The sequence below is a fragment of the Salmo salar genome, chromosome ssa26 (genome assembly GCF_905237065.1).
Source record: "Salmo salar chromosome ssa26, Ssal_v3.1, whole genome shotgun sequence".
NCBI lineage: Eukaryota > Metazoa > Chordata > Actinopteri > Salmoniformes > Salmonidae > Salmo > Salmo salar.
Genome location: NC_059467.1, coordinates 23,700,985 through 23,715,944, shown reverse-complemented (window position 1 = coordinate 23,715,944; position 14,960 = coordinate 23,700,985). Strand labels below are relative to the sequence as shown.

General features: G+C 44.1%; 1 protein-coding gene across 1 annotated transcript in view; it reads left to right on the top strand.

The window, feature by feature from the left end:
* The first annotated feature begins 210 nt into the window (after nt 1-210).
* mafa (MAF bZIP transcription factor a) overlaps nt 211-14,960 on the top strand; it is a 125,293-nt gene continuing 110,543 nt past the window's right edge. The window contains exon 1 of the mRNA XM_014175861.2: nt 211-1,605. Coding sequence (XP_014031336.1) covers nt 638-1,605 — 968 coding nt within the window. The 5' untranslated portion in view covers nt 211-637. The remainder of the gene's footprint in view (nt 1,606-14,960) is intronic.

Genomic DNA, 14,960 nt, shown 5'->3' with positions numbered 1-14,960 from the left:
TTAAAATAATATACCTAAAATGGAGAGGCGAAAGAGTTAAGAGGTTGAATTGCAGCTGACAGTCAGCTGATAGCCTTTGACAGTTGAGAAAAGTTTTGTTTCTGGACTAATATGTTAATTAGCCCATAGATTGTGCGAGCCCATTGGCTCTTCGTCCGAGTCAATTTCCCATTTCCAAACTGACGTCAGGGCGGCTATAAAACTCTGCAATGCTTTTAAACTCATCTGCTGTGATCCTTCTAAAAAATCGCCTACAAGTCAGAGGCATTTTACGTGCGAGGCTACATTTACCCCTCTCCTTCGACATTTCACCCTCTCCGCTTTACGCAATGTAGGCCTATCCATGAAGAAACAGTAATGTGTTAAATGTTAAAAATACCAATTCGCCGAATTTCTCATGCTGAAAGAGGACTCCGCAACTCGCGTGCACGGCTCTGGTGCGTCTGTGCAATAGACTCTGAAAAGAAAACTATTAATTTACAGTTGGAAACACGTCGCTGCAAAAAGGACATTGAAAACCTATTTTTTAACTTTAAGACAAATACGCTTAAAAAGCAAACTGGCTCACGTTCTTCCAAACCAACCCAGTTTGACAGCTGCTCTTCACCCCCTTTGGAGGACTGTCGGCAGCAAGAGGATGGCATCAGAACTGGCAATGAGCAACTCCGACCTGCCCACCAGTCCCCTGGCCATGGAATATGTTAATGACTTCGATCTGATGAAGTTTGAAGTGAAAAAGGAGCCGGTGGAGCCCGATCGCAACATCAGCCAGTGCAGCCGCCTTATCGCCGGGGGATCCTTGTCTTCCACCCCGATGAGCACGCCTTGCAGCTCGGTGCCCCCTTCTCCAAGCTTCTCGTCGCCCAGTCCGGGGTCGGGGAGCGAACAGAAGGCACACTTGGAGGATTTCTACTGGATGTCCGGTTATCAACCGCAGTTGAATCCGGAGGCGCTGGGCTTCAGCCCCGAAGACGCAGTTGAGGCGCTGATCAACAGCAGTCACCAGCTCCAGTCCTTCGATGGCTATGCTAGAGGGCAGCAGTTTGCCGGCGGAGCCGGAGGAGGAGGCACCATGGGCGGGGAAGAGATGGGCTCTGCCGCGGCGGTGGTGTCCGCAGTTATCGCCGCCGCAGCAGCCCAGAACGGGGGGCCCCACCACCACCATCACCACCACAACGGCGGCCACCATCACCAATCACCCGGGGTCTCGTCCAACGGCAGCTCCGGAGGAAACCACCCACACATGGGACATTTGGACGACCGGTTTTCGGACGACCAGCTGGTGGGCATGTCGGTGCGGGAGCTCAACCGGCAGCTACGGGGAGTCAGCAAGGAAGAAGTGATCCGGCTGAAACAGAAGAGGAGGACCCTAAAGAATAGAGGCTATGCGCAGTCCTGCCGCTACAAGCGGGTGCAGCAGCGGCACGTCCTGGAGGGCGAGAAGACGCAGCTCGTCCAGCAAGTCGACCACCTCAAGGCGGAGATCTCCAGGCTGGCCCGGGAGAGGGACGCATACAAAGAAAAATATGAGAAGCTCATCAGCAACGGCTTCAGAGAAAATGGATCCAGCAGTGACAACAACCCTTCCTCCCCGGAGTTTTTCATGTGAGTCTCGACATTATCATGAAAACTGAGTTTGTCAGTTCCCTCATTAAAAAGTTTTCATTGTGATTTTTTTGTAATGGGGCTTACTAGACCAAGAAAACTAATTTGCAAACATTTTTTTCGGTTTTAATTTTTTTGACAACAGGGGTTTACTCAAGTCTGTCAAATAACGGCTTTGAGTTTTGGGGCTTGCAATAGAAAGATGGAACTTTGTCATAATTGTCCTTCATTTTGGAGTAGAAACTGAAACCTGCCATCTTTTTTTTTGCTACCATACTTATTATTTGATGCATATTTTTGTCAAGCTCTTTTTCATCATTGTTCATTTTACTTGCAGTGTTTTGAATATGAACTATCATTTATTATTGTTCGAAGTTGTTTTAACTTTACAATGTTGCTGTATACTATGTGTGCATGCAAGCACTAAGTATACCCCTTGGAAGTTCATCGACTTGCCTTTTTTCACCTTTCGACTTTGAAATCCGTGTACAAATACCGGTCAAAAACTGCATCCATCTACAGTAAGAAGACGTTTTTGGCCTTTTTCCCTTTCTGTTTTTGTTCTGCCAAACTCGGAGGACTGCGAGCCTGCCATTTTACCCCACCTCATCTCATGCGTTATGCTTGCTATTTTGTGTTAAGCAACAAACAGACTATATTACTCATAAGAAACAATATCCATTATTTTAAAATAGATATGTTATTGAACTGGCCTGCATGCTGGACATGTACGGGTTTTCTTTTCTTTTTGTGCTTGAAAATGTACTTTTATCGGATGACTCCAGCATGGCATTCATACTTGTTTTATGACCTGATCACTTTTTTGGGACAGCAACAAAAAAGTGACAAGGACTCTTATACCACCCCCTTCCCGTGTACGTGCATTTCAACTGTGTTGAATGATACGACTAAATGCCCATTTCTATACAGTGAATGACGCATTCCTGATGGAAGTTGTGCGGCGGGGATCCATGTAGCGAGGGAGCAAAAAGGACCTCAACTATTCTAAAAGGAATTATCTATCCCTATATGGGACTAAACTGTATGTTGCTTAAAAGCAGTTTGTGTATTTAAAAAAAAAGAAATACCCCATCCTTGTGCATTTAACAACTCTGGAATGCTATGGATTATAATTGAAGTATATGTAGACCTACAGTAGTTGGTTGTATACTCTGTAAATCTAAAAGAGAACATGGATGTGCTACACGTTGACATTTAAAGAAGAATGTGATGTAGATGATTAGGATCATTTAGCTGTAGGTTTCATAAAGTCCTGTGCTCTAAATTGTTTTCCTGTCATTGGGTAGGAGAGGTTGGGGCGGCTCCAATTTCTACAATTTAACAGTATTGTTTCCATGCATAAGCAGCGCTTTTTGCAGCATGTTCTTGCAGTTCAAGCAGTAGTTTGACAGCTGTAGTAGTGTTTGTCTTCACCTACCACTCACTGTATTTTAAACCAAAGTATTAAATGAGTAGAAACTTCAGCCTAAGTCAGCGTGAACCATGCATTTTGATAATGTATTTTGGACTGAATTGCACTAAAATGTAGTCTGCAATATATCACAGAATGGTTACTCGATTAAGCTAAATCAAAAACGCAGATAGATACCTTTTGGCATTGCTGGATAACTTAATTTTAATAGTTTGTTGTCAACCAGTACTAGATTATTTTTTGGCTCAAACAAACTCATTATTTCCAAGGCAATAATATTATTATAATCAATAATGTCTGGACATTGTTAAATAGACAGGGATTGACACCCTGCTTGATCAAAATGGGGAGATACCATTCATCAATAAATCTTTAAGACATATGTTAATTAAACTTTCCTGTTATATATTTTGCTGTGCAAAATTATTTCCCTCACTAACCATATTATGTGATGTTCATATGTGCTCTTTTTTTCATTTCTTACAATTAAATGAAATGCAATAAATGTATGTAATCGGCCTTTCATTAAGTTTCTCCGTTTTCTCTTGACATAGACCTGCAGAGATAATGATTGAATGTGAATTTCACAAACGAATTCAGAGTAGTTCATGTTAATGTGAATAGACACGAGGAGTTACATTTGGGGGATTGACTTAAAGTACGCTATATATGAATTGCTATCCATCCGTTTTCGTCAAATTTTCCTGAAGTTGTTCTAGTCTGTGGGATTTGTCTTCATCTGTGCAGATGAAAGGAGGCATGACTCATGCCAGATAATCACATCAGTAACAATTTGTTTGGCTAGGTAGCAACCCTGTCTAATATGAGCCTCATTCAAAACCTCAAATAACATCTTAAATGTGGAACACAATTTAACTTTGAAAATACATACACGTTGTATTTTTGTTAGAGATAAAATCAGTTTGGAAGTTGATGCACCTTAACATTTCTGTGAGCATCTTTACAGGTCAGTAGTAATAGTATTACTACTAAGTTATTCCTGTTTGATTTAAAAAGAAAGAAAGGTGTAAGATAGACAGTCTCATTACTAATTAGACTTTGTTTCACTCTTCAATATTTATTTGAACTAAATACAATTTCATGTAAACAAAATCCCTCAAATTGAATAAACACAATGAAAGGTATAGTTGAGGTAAGAGTCAACATTATTTGCCATGGATCAAGCCTCCTGGGTATGTATTTACATTCCATAATTATTTTCAGTATCAATCTATCATTCATGTCATTGATGTAAAGCTTAGTACAATGCCAGTAGCATACGTGTGTGCATTGTACATTGTGATTACACGTTTTATTAAAACTGAAGTGATGCATTTCATCCTCAATTTGAATGATTCATAACAAAAAGGTGAGCTTACTTTTTGTTGTGCTTTCATGCAAAACTATATTATTTGCACATTTATGATTTTGGGAACATCTGGATTTGTTGTAGTTCCACATGTTAGTAGGGCAATGGAAGTATGTCCTTGCATTCATGTGTGTTTGTCTGTGTCTGTGTGTGGGTGCACACAGTCTATATGCCAAATATGTGCTTGTGTGTGACTATTTTTGTGAGACTATACTCATATGTTCCTGTGTTTCTATAGATATCTATGTGTGTGTGACATTCCATGTGTGTGTGTATGTGTGTATTCTGCAACTGCCCAATCCCTATGTACCCCTTTTCACCGTTCTTTCCTCCCTGCCCTCCTCCCCCCTTGCATTTGGCCTAGAACAGAGAACAGACCATGCTCCGAAAGACAGGGGTACACCCAGCAGGCGAAGAGGGCTCTGTCGTGCATGTGAGGGGGCGTAGGAGATGGAGCCAGCGCGATGCATAATGAGTCACCAGGGTAGGCGTGGGCAGATGAGGCACAGTAGCGCTTCTCCCAACCCGCTGTTGGTTTGGCGTTTATCTTATGACCTTTGAGACCTCTTCTGAGGATGGATCTTAATCTTAGTGTCCCCGAGGGGACAGTAACTGAAGATCCCTCTCAATGTGTTTGTCATGTCAAACTGTCCAAGAGACTTGTGTAGGAGAATGGAGGGCATTTTGCTTTAGTGTTCTACAACAATTGGTTAATAAGGACAGAGATGTGACAGTGTGAACAAGACAGCATTTTAGGGATTAAATTAAATCTCACTCTCTTTCTTTCCTTTTCGTTTTTAGCAGCACACCAATGCAGCAGTGTGCACATTAAGGTGTGAATGGAAGGTTTTGCGGGGGTGAGGTCATCTTTTCATAATGTTTAAATCACATTTATAGTGGTTGGTGTCTCTTTTCTCTTGATAAGGGACAATTTGTAATTTACTGGGGTGGGAGGTAACTGGGGTGGGAGGTTACTGGGGTGGGAGATTAGTGGGGTAGGAGGTTAGTGGGGTAGGAGGTTACTGGGGTGGGAGGTTACTGGGGTGGGAGGTTACTGGGGTGGGAGATTAGTGGGGTGGGAGGTTACTGGGGTGGGAGATTAGTGGGGTAGGAGGTTACTGGGGTGGGAGGTTACTGGGGTGGGAGGTTACTGGGGTGGGAGATTAGTGGGGTGGGAGGTTACTGGGGTGGGAGGTTACTGGCGTGGGAGGTTACTGGGGTGGGAGATTACTGGGGTAGGAGGTTACTGGGGTGGGAGGTTACTGGGGTGGGAGGTTACTGGCGTGGGAGGTTACTGGGGTGGGAGATAACTGGGGTGGGAGGTTACTGGCGTGGGAGGTTACTGGCGTGGGAGGTTACTGGGGTGGGAGAATACTGGGGTGGGAGGTTACTGGGGTGGGAGGTTACTGGCGTGGGAGGTTACTGGGGTGGGAGGTTACTGGCGTGGGAGGTTACTGGCGTGGGACGTTACTGGGGTGGGAGGTTACTGGGGTGGGAGATACTGGGGTGGGAGGTTACTGGCGTGGGAGGTTACTGGCGTGGGAGCTTACTGGGGTGGGAGACCCTGGGGTGGGAGGTTACTGGGGTGGGAGATACTGGGGTGGGAGGTTACTGGGGTGGGAGATACTGGGGTGGGAGGTTACTGGGGTGGGAGGTTACTGGCGTAGTTACTGTGGGAGGTTACTGGCGTGGGAGGTTACTGGCGTGGGAGGTTACTGGCGTGGGAGGTTACTGGGGTGGGAGGATACTGGGGTGGGAGATACTGGGGTGGGAGATACTGGGGTGGGAGATAACTGGGGTGGGAGGTAACTGGGCTGGGAGGTTACTGGGGTGGGAGGTTACTGGGGTGGGAGTTACTGGCGTGGGAGATACTGGGGTGGGAGGTTACTGGGGTGGGAGGTTACTGAGGTGGGAGGTTACTGAGGTGGGAGATACTGGGGTGGGAGTTTACTGGGGTGGGAGGTTACTGGGGGAGAAGTGTTGTGTGATTTTTTTTGATTGTGCACAGGGGAAGTAGTGCATTTTTTCTGTGGTTTACATTCCCCATTTTGCAGGTTTTACTATATCATTTCTTCCATATAGCCACATTTCCTCATCTTCTTGCATGTGCCCCCCACTATCAAGGTTTTCTGGTACTTCCCTTACTACGCTTTTCTGCACACTTACTATACAGTCAACTCTATCCTGCCCTCTATCCATAGTGACAATAGTGGTAGGTGGATCGTTTGTCCAGATCTGCAATAGGTTAACTAGCAATCATACCACACATCAAGTCATTGAAATCTGCACCAATTTTCTACAGAAATCCACAAGAACATAGAGGAATAGCTGATAGGCATCGGAGAGGCCAGGTGCATCATTGCGCATGAAAGAACAGTAAAGCCATGAGACACGCAGTAAAAAAATATCCCCTATTGATTTTGTTTAGGCCATACAAATTTAATTTACTATATAACAGACGCCCCTCTTCACATTTCTCAGAATAGAAAAAAATAAATTGTGATTCATTTAATTCATATGAAACTATTCTTTTTAAATCATTATTTTTGACGAATTGAATGATGTGCTTTGCCATTGTAGTAGTTGTGGTTTGGTTAAATTGCGGTGAATCAAATCATAGGAATCAAAAGAATCATTTGTGAATCGCAAACAATGAAAGGAAAAAACATAGCTGTAGCGTTCCTTTCGGATTGTGTTGCTGCCAAACCCATTTTGTAGATCATTTAAGTTGATTTGGATATTCAATTATCGGGCATTGCAACTCAATAGATGTTATTAGTCAGCCTGAAGTAAACACTTCTAAAAGTAAGAGATACTGATTCTACAAAACATTAGGAACACCTGCTCTTTCCATGACGTAGACTGACCAGGTGAACCGTGGTGAAAACAATGATCCCTTATTGATGTCATCTGTTAAATCCACTTCAATCAATGTAGATGAAAGGGCGGAGACATGTTAAAGAAGGATTTTAAAGCCTTGAGACGATTGAGACATGGATTGTGTATGTGTTCCATTCAGAGGGTGAATGGGCAGGACAAAATATGTAAGTTCCTTTGAACGGGGTATGGTAGTAGGAGACAGGCACACCGGTTTGACTGTGTCAAGAACTGCAACCCTGCTGGTTTTTTCACGCTCTTCAGGTTCCTGTGTGTATCAAGAATGGTCCAGCCAATTTGACACAACTTATTTTTTCAAAAACTTTCCCAGTTAAATGCTGAATGCAAAGTAGGCCTACCTCGCAGAATGATATCATGAATATTTGTATCAATCAGGTACACATTTGTTTTGTATACTCTGCCATCTCATGTGCAGTACAGAAACCTGACAGAAACACTGCTAGCCTAACACAAATGTACTAAAACTGTACTAAAATGTGCTAAAACTGGGACATGCTTTCAGTGGTGCTTTCCAACACCTGACACCAATATAGTGGATTAGGGAGGAACCCTGACTGGGACTCAAACCCTGGTTCCTGTGACTGTCATTCCAAAACCATTATACTGTCACAATCCTCACTATATGAGCCGTGATGAGAGTGGCAGGTAGCCTTGCGGTTAAGAGCGTTTTGCCAGTAACCGAACGGTTGCTGGTTCGAATCTCAAGCTGACTAGGTGAAAAATCTGTTGATGTGCCGTTGAGCAAGGCACTTAACCCTAATTGCTCCTGTAAGTTGCTCGGGATAAGAGATACTGCTAAATGACTCAAATGTAATGATACTACTCCTACCAAGTGAGTTAACCCTATTGGCACGATGCATAGGGTGTTCATGCCAGTGACCTGGTTTCACTTCCTTGTCCTGCCGTTTGGTACACTGGTCTCAGAAGTGGGATGGTGGCCATGTGGCCAACGGCTCGGACGTGCTAGGGGCTGAGTAGTCGAAGCACAGGGACGTGCCATCAAGTACGGAGGGGGCAGTGTAGAAAACCTTGCTATATGAGCCACGTTACAATTCCCAGCATGTGGGTTAACCCTATTGGCACGATGCGTAGGGTGTTTGTCTTTCACGCCAGCGACCCGAGTTGTATTCCCTGCCCCACTGTTCGCTACAATACCAAAAGGCTGAAATCTCTTGGTGAGGTCCCTAGGTGTTGTACAAAGGTTGTTTGGTATTATTTCAAGGGGTACAACTTTAATTAGATGTTTTTATTAGGATTTTCTTTTTAATCGCTGCCTTGCCTCACTTTATAAATAAATAGATCTGTTATACAGTTAATTACATGTGTATGGCCTTAGGGACAATATAATTATCCTACCTAGACCAGCTTACAACACCACAATGCAATTCATATTTGTATTATTGTTTTCAAGTGAGTACAATTCTACGCTAGGCTGTAAACTGCAGTGAAAATGTAATTTCAATAATGCCGCAAAAGCCCTGTGATTGAATGTTTCATTCCATTTGGATCAGTTGTGTGTCTACTCTCGACAGATAATAAGGTCTAGAAAGGCACAGTACAGGACAGTCTGGCTGTATTTTTACTTCTGGTACTGATGCGCTGTCTGTTGCCGATCATCATTCTCCCAAGTCGTTCTATATAGTGTGAAGACATAGGCCTATGCTCCCAGCAGGCCCAGTTATTCAGCAAAGCTCAACACGCGTTCTGCCTAGTTTCCAATCCAAGCGGCTATTCCTTGACCTACAACCTAACGCTTCAATATAGCATAAATATTTGTTATTTCACTTTTAAAATGTATTGCCTTTTATGGGTGGCATAAACACAACCAGTCACAATGTTTTAGTCTGATTAGGTTACTTCAAAAGTATCCCGTAGGCTACCTGCGCACGTTCATCCACTCCACTCTAACATAATTCCAGCCTCCAAACCATGATGAAGCGCTCAAAGTCGGTACTAGGTATGCAATTATGTATTGCTCATGGGTTGTGTGTGGTGCATTGGCACAGAAACTTGTTAGTGAAAAATCGTTGCATATATTTATAATAGTTATAAATATAGCATCAAAACGTTGAATATCTGATTTCCCCCTAGCTGATCATTGTCTGCAGCCGGCTCTGATCATAGTGTAATGAAACAGACAGGGAGCGAGAGCTCATCCGTGGTGGTCAGAGAAACCTCAACCTTCTGGCCTGTTGCCCTGCCTGTGCCACATTGACTGTGCCACAATACCATGCTGAAGTGGACAAGTCCATATCCACAGTTATCAGCACAGGATTGCTACAGTTATTGTTATTTGTGGTGGTAATCATTGTTTTAGAGAGAATTTTATGAGGGGGGGAGGGGGTACATTTGTTTTTACAGTACAAGGGGAGGGTCATGTTGGGGAGGGGGGGCGCATATTTTGTTATGACACCTCCAGTTTAAATTCATGATCTTCTCACATTGATGAAACAGTTTGCATTGTATCTCCTCATAGTATCTGTTAAAACTAAGCAGGTGCAGTTTGATCACTGTTAAACGCATACAAATGAGTTAGTTGAAATTAAAATAACAGAATCATTGCATTTCTTCATTGATAGAAAAACGGAAGCATCCACCCTGACATAGACCCGCAAGCCGCCTGATCTCGCTTACATGAATGTTCGCTGCAAGATCAGGCAGGCTTGCGAGGCTACCCTTAACAAGCTTCTTCAATAATTTACCCAAATAACCTCCAATGTGCAAGTGATGATGTGTTGCCCTATTACACAGACGAAGAGCCTCTTTAATTCCTTCACTCCGATGGTTATGTGTGAGGAGGAGGGTGTGTGTTGCTTCTGCTGTGGTGGCTGATGTGCCCAGAGCGAGGGCCGAGAGGGGGGCGATGGAGGGGGTAGAGAGAGGGGGGGACTGAGACAATAGTTGGAGCCGGGGCTGAATGAAATGATTTTGCTGATGATTAATAGCGGAGTGGGCCAGCGGCTCCTGCGATGTAGAGATGATAAATTGTGAGTGCGGCTCTCTGCAGCTGTGCCAGGCCTGTGTCTTAGCATGCACACACCACGCAATTTACAGCCAAGCCCCTCTCCTGCTTACTTAGGAGAAACTACTCAATTTATCTAATTACATACGTGTTTGATCCCCGGCCATGGAGATGCCATGTATTGATATATTTCATATTAGCCACACAAAACAACCAACAATTATTTGCATAATTTTGGTAGGATATTATTTGGCTTTTTGCATCTGCTATTCTGTTCACTGGATTTGAACATTGACTTCTTAATATTTGGCTCTTTATCTTGGCAGAGTGTTGCTTTGTGTATAAGGAGCCTAATTCCTATCATTTTGGGGAAGTGTTTGGAGCTGTATGTTGAGAACGACTCAACCCTCGCTTTCGCTCTCTCTCTCTCTCTCTCTCTCTCTCTCTCTCTCTCTCTCTCTCTCTCTCACTGTGTGTGTGTGTGTGTGTGTGTGTGTGTGTGTGTGTGTGTGTGTGTGTGTGTGTGTGTGTGAGAGAGAGAGAGAGGGACAGCCTTCACTGTGTCTTGCCAGATATGAATCAGTCTTAGCCCCCCCCCCCACACACACACACACACTCTCTCTCTGTAATTGATTGTTCTGTTCGAATAGAATCAGATGTAGTGAGGATTAGTCCTCAGCTATTGTTTTTTGGATCATGTGATGGCCATTGTCCATAATTAATGATTGTAAATCTTTGTTTTTATATTCTTTGATTTAACCACAATATATTGAATCTTGGCACATTTGACTGAGGACTGACAGATAAGTGATAGATGCTGTTGCTAATTTCCCCTTGCTACAGTGCATGGTTATCTGAGTGATGGTTCTATCTGCTCTCACTGAGGTGTTCATTCAGAGCGATGCAACGCGTTGATGTTTTCCACCTACGGAGGTGGGAGGTGGACAGGGCGGGGTGTTCGCTCAGGGAGCAACAGATCCTAAAATAGGTAGGCAGGGTTCCCGATTCCTCCAGGGGCTCAAAAAGGGCCCCCCAGGAGAGGGGCTCAGGTAGGTTTGTGTGTGTGTGTGTGTGTGTGTGTGTGTGTGTGTGTGTGTGTGTGTGTGTGTGTGTGTGTGTGTGTGTGTGTGTGTGTGTGTGTGTGTGTGTGTGTGTGTGTGTGTGTGTGTGTGTGTGTGTGTGTACATTTGTCCATGCATGTGTCTGTGTGTCAGGCTGTCTTTCAGAGGATGTATGGAGGTCAAAAGTGAGAGCGCACAGGGCCATACACAAAGTCATTAGAGTAATCCCTAACCCAGGGGAACACACTCATTTCCTCTTCTTAGAGAGACAGCTCCGTGTGTGAGATACACACAGCTAACACTCTACATTATTACTGACTGAATAATATATACTGCCATCATAGCAGCCACTTAGCTCCAGACTGTGTATGTGTACAGAGAGCTCAACACTCACTGCAGTTTTACCGGTCTCCAAATGTGTGCTTGTGTGTTCCAAAGAGTGTAAGAGGGTTTTGCTACAGCTTGTCCGGTTAAGTCACGTGTGTGTATGAGTAAGCACAGTATGTGTCTATGTGTCATTATTGGTGTGTTAATTAGAGAATCAGGGACTGGTGACAAACCTCTCCTCTGTAACAATATTCCCCCTCTGGGTATTAATGTAATAATTCCTAAATCACACTGATTCCTATATCAACAGGCTAATGATTTAAATGTAGAACACCACACTGCCCTTAACCTGCTTTGGCTCTGTGTGTTAGAGAGGAAATGAGAGGAGATAGGGCTGAGACTGAGTGACATGCCCCTAGTTTGTCCTTTTTACCAAGAGACATTAGTGTGTGTGTGTCTGTGTGTGTGTGTATGTGTGTGCTTATGAGAGAGATATATATTGTAGTGTGTGTTTGTGTTGGTCTGCGCAGGCGTCATGACCTTTCACCTCTCTGAACGTCTTAGTTTATCTATGCGTCTGTGTGTGTGAAGGTGCAGAGACAGGGTGCAAACACACACAAACACACACATACACACACACGGACAGACGCTAGAGTGAGGAGGGCAGACAGGAAATGTGGGGTTGGCGTGCTAACCTGGATTCTCTCTGGGCCAAACAGAGTCCAATGAATAATAGAACACACAGCTTTTGTTTATGCTTTATTTAGACAGCTTAAGACGACCTACCTTCTAACAGGTAAAGGCCATCAACTCTATCCTTGACAAGAACAACCCAGGAGGGTAGACCTAATTGTTTGGATAAAACAGACTCCCCAAATCCAAATCAGACTTTTTATTCAATAGCCATGACACAGTAAAAATGTGCTTTACAAGCATTATTCATGTTGAGTCAAATAAAACAGTACACTGTATGTCATGTAGATTGTATTGAAAAATAGTTGTTTTATCCCTTCACAGAGTGAATGGTGAGGCCTATCCCCTCCCTACTAACCTTCTTATAGGGCCTGCCCAGGTTGGTAGAGGACGCTGGGAGAAAACAGGAAACAGCAACATTACTCACCTCCTATCCTCTCTGAGAAGAAAAGCTTTCTCCCTCCTTCAGGGGGATATGTGCATCAGGGATCAATTAAGATGAGCTTATTTTACTGGGAAATATTCCTCTCATTTTATCCTCTTTGGGGCAGCAGAAAGTCGAAACTTTGTGCTTCAAATAGATATTTTAAAGGGAATAGGCATGTGACTCATTAGAGAGTTGTCCTTGAGAGTGGCTGGCTGCAGGTTATGTTGATAATGAAGTGTAGCCGTACTCTGAGGGGTAATTTTATATGTCTGCAAATGGAGCTAAAGCAAAGGGACTGGGACTTAAATGAATCCAACACCAGCTCTCTGAGGTCCGGTGGCACAGAGGATGGCAGGACAGAGACAGAAAGAGAGAGAGAGAGGAGAGAGAGCAGCGGACTTCTACTTTAAAATACTTTCTCTTTCTCTCCGAATGACATCTGCTTTTCATTCTAGAAAAAAACTCACTCAGAAAATAATTCTTAAACAGTATATGTATATATATATATTTTAATCATAATAACTCTGATGATATGAATGTGTTAGGCTTCTCCAATTCCCCCAAAAGTCTGAATAATCTATACGTTTTTTTGGAAACACTTCAAGCCAAAGTAGCCTAGCGCCTCGTTATCCTCATGAGTTATTTCAATTCATTTTGGAGGCTGAATGTATGTATCTGTTTATATGCTCCTGTGTGAGTCAGAAGCATAAACCCATTATTGCCAAATATACTGTACACCGATATGAATTTAGGAAGTTATTATTAACTCTTCATTACCACCTGGTTTTTGAAGGTTGCAGGGAATCATGTTGACTAAATAAATAGCACTTCTAAATGGAAGGTCCTTGAACGTACCCATCCCCTTCTTCACAGCAGTTAGGGGCTAGTTTGGGTTGCGTTCAGGCATAACATATCTGCATCTCTCTGATAAACGTTTACACGTGCAGTGATTTAGACGCGCTGACTTTATGTCCTGCTGTGCTCTCTACATCAGCAGACTGCGTCACCGCTGTTTTCCTGGAGTTTGTCAGAGCTCAGTAAAATTGAGTTACGTGGCATTTATTTGAAAACCCAATAATTTCAGATTTTCTCCACTGCAGTGTAGAGATGAAGTATTTCTTAGACTGTCATTTTTCCACCACTGCTTATTCAGATGTTTCAATTGTAGATGGTTTGTATAAAAGTAAAAAAAAATGTCAATAATTGTGAATAATAATTTTGACAGAATAAATACGGTGGATTTCGATTTTTTTTATCCTCTACGATGCGGAGTGACACCGCTCAGAATTTTCATACTGATGAGACCCAACACACTCACACACGCACACACACGCCACACCACTCGCTGCAAGTCAAACGGACATTGATCTCTTAACCAAGCAAGGTGACCTCCACTCCTCCCAGAGCTTCCATCTCTCTTTCTCTCCTCTCTATTTCATACCCATCTCATTCCAACAATTTCTCTCTGTCCGTCTCTGTTTCTGTCTGTCTGTCTGTCTGTCTGTCTGTCTGTCTGTCTGTCTGTCTGTCTGTCTGTCTGTCTGTCTGTCTGTCTGTCTGTCTGTCTGTCTGTCTGTCTGTCTGTCTGTCTGTCTGTCCAGACCCAGCCAGTGTGAGTTTAGAGTGATGCTAGGTCCAGACCCAGCCAGTGAGGGCTCAAAGTGATGCTAGGTGTGGGCCCAGCCAGTGAGGGCTCAGAGTGATGCTAGGTGTGGGCCCAGCCAGTGAGGGCTCAGAGTGATGCTAGGTGTGGGCCCAACCAGTGAGGGCTCAAAGTGATGCTAGGTGTGGGCCCAGCCAGTGAGGGCTCAGAGTGATGCTAGGTGTGGGCCCAGCCAGTGAGGGCTCAGAGTGATGCTAGGTGTGGGCCCAGCCAGTGAGGGCTCAGAGTGATGCTAGGTGTGGGCCCAGCCAGTGAGGGCTCAGAGTGATGCTAGGTGTGGGCCCAGCCAGTGAGGGCTCAGAGTGATGCTAGGTGTGGGCCCAGCCAGTGAGGGCTCAGAGGGATGCTAGGTGTGGGCCCAGCCAGTGAGGGCAGGGCTGTGGACCTCTCCAATGGTACCAGGAGCCAAGTCACCATCATGAGCATAAGGCTGTGTACTACTGTAAATGCCTGTGTATCTCACTTTCACATTCTCTCTCTGTGTGTGTGTGTGTGTGTGTGTGTGTGTGTGTGTGTGTGTGTG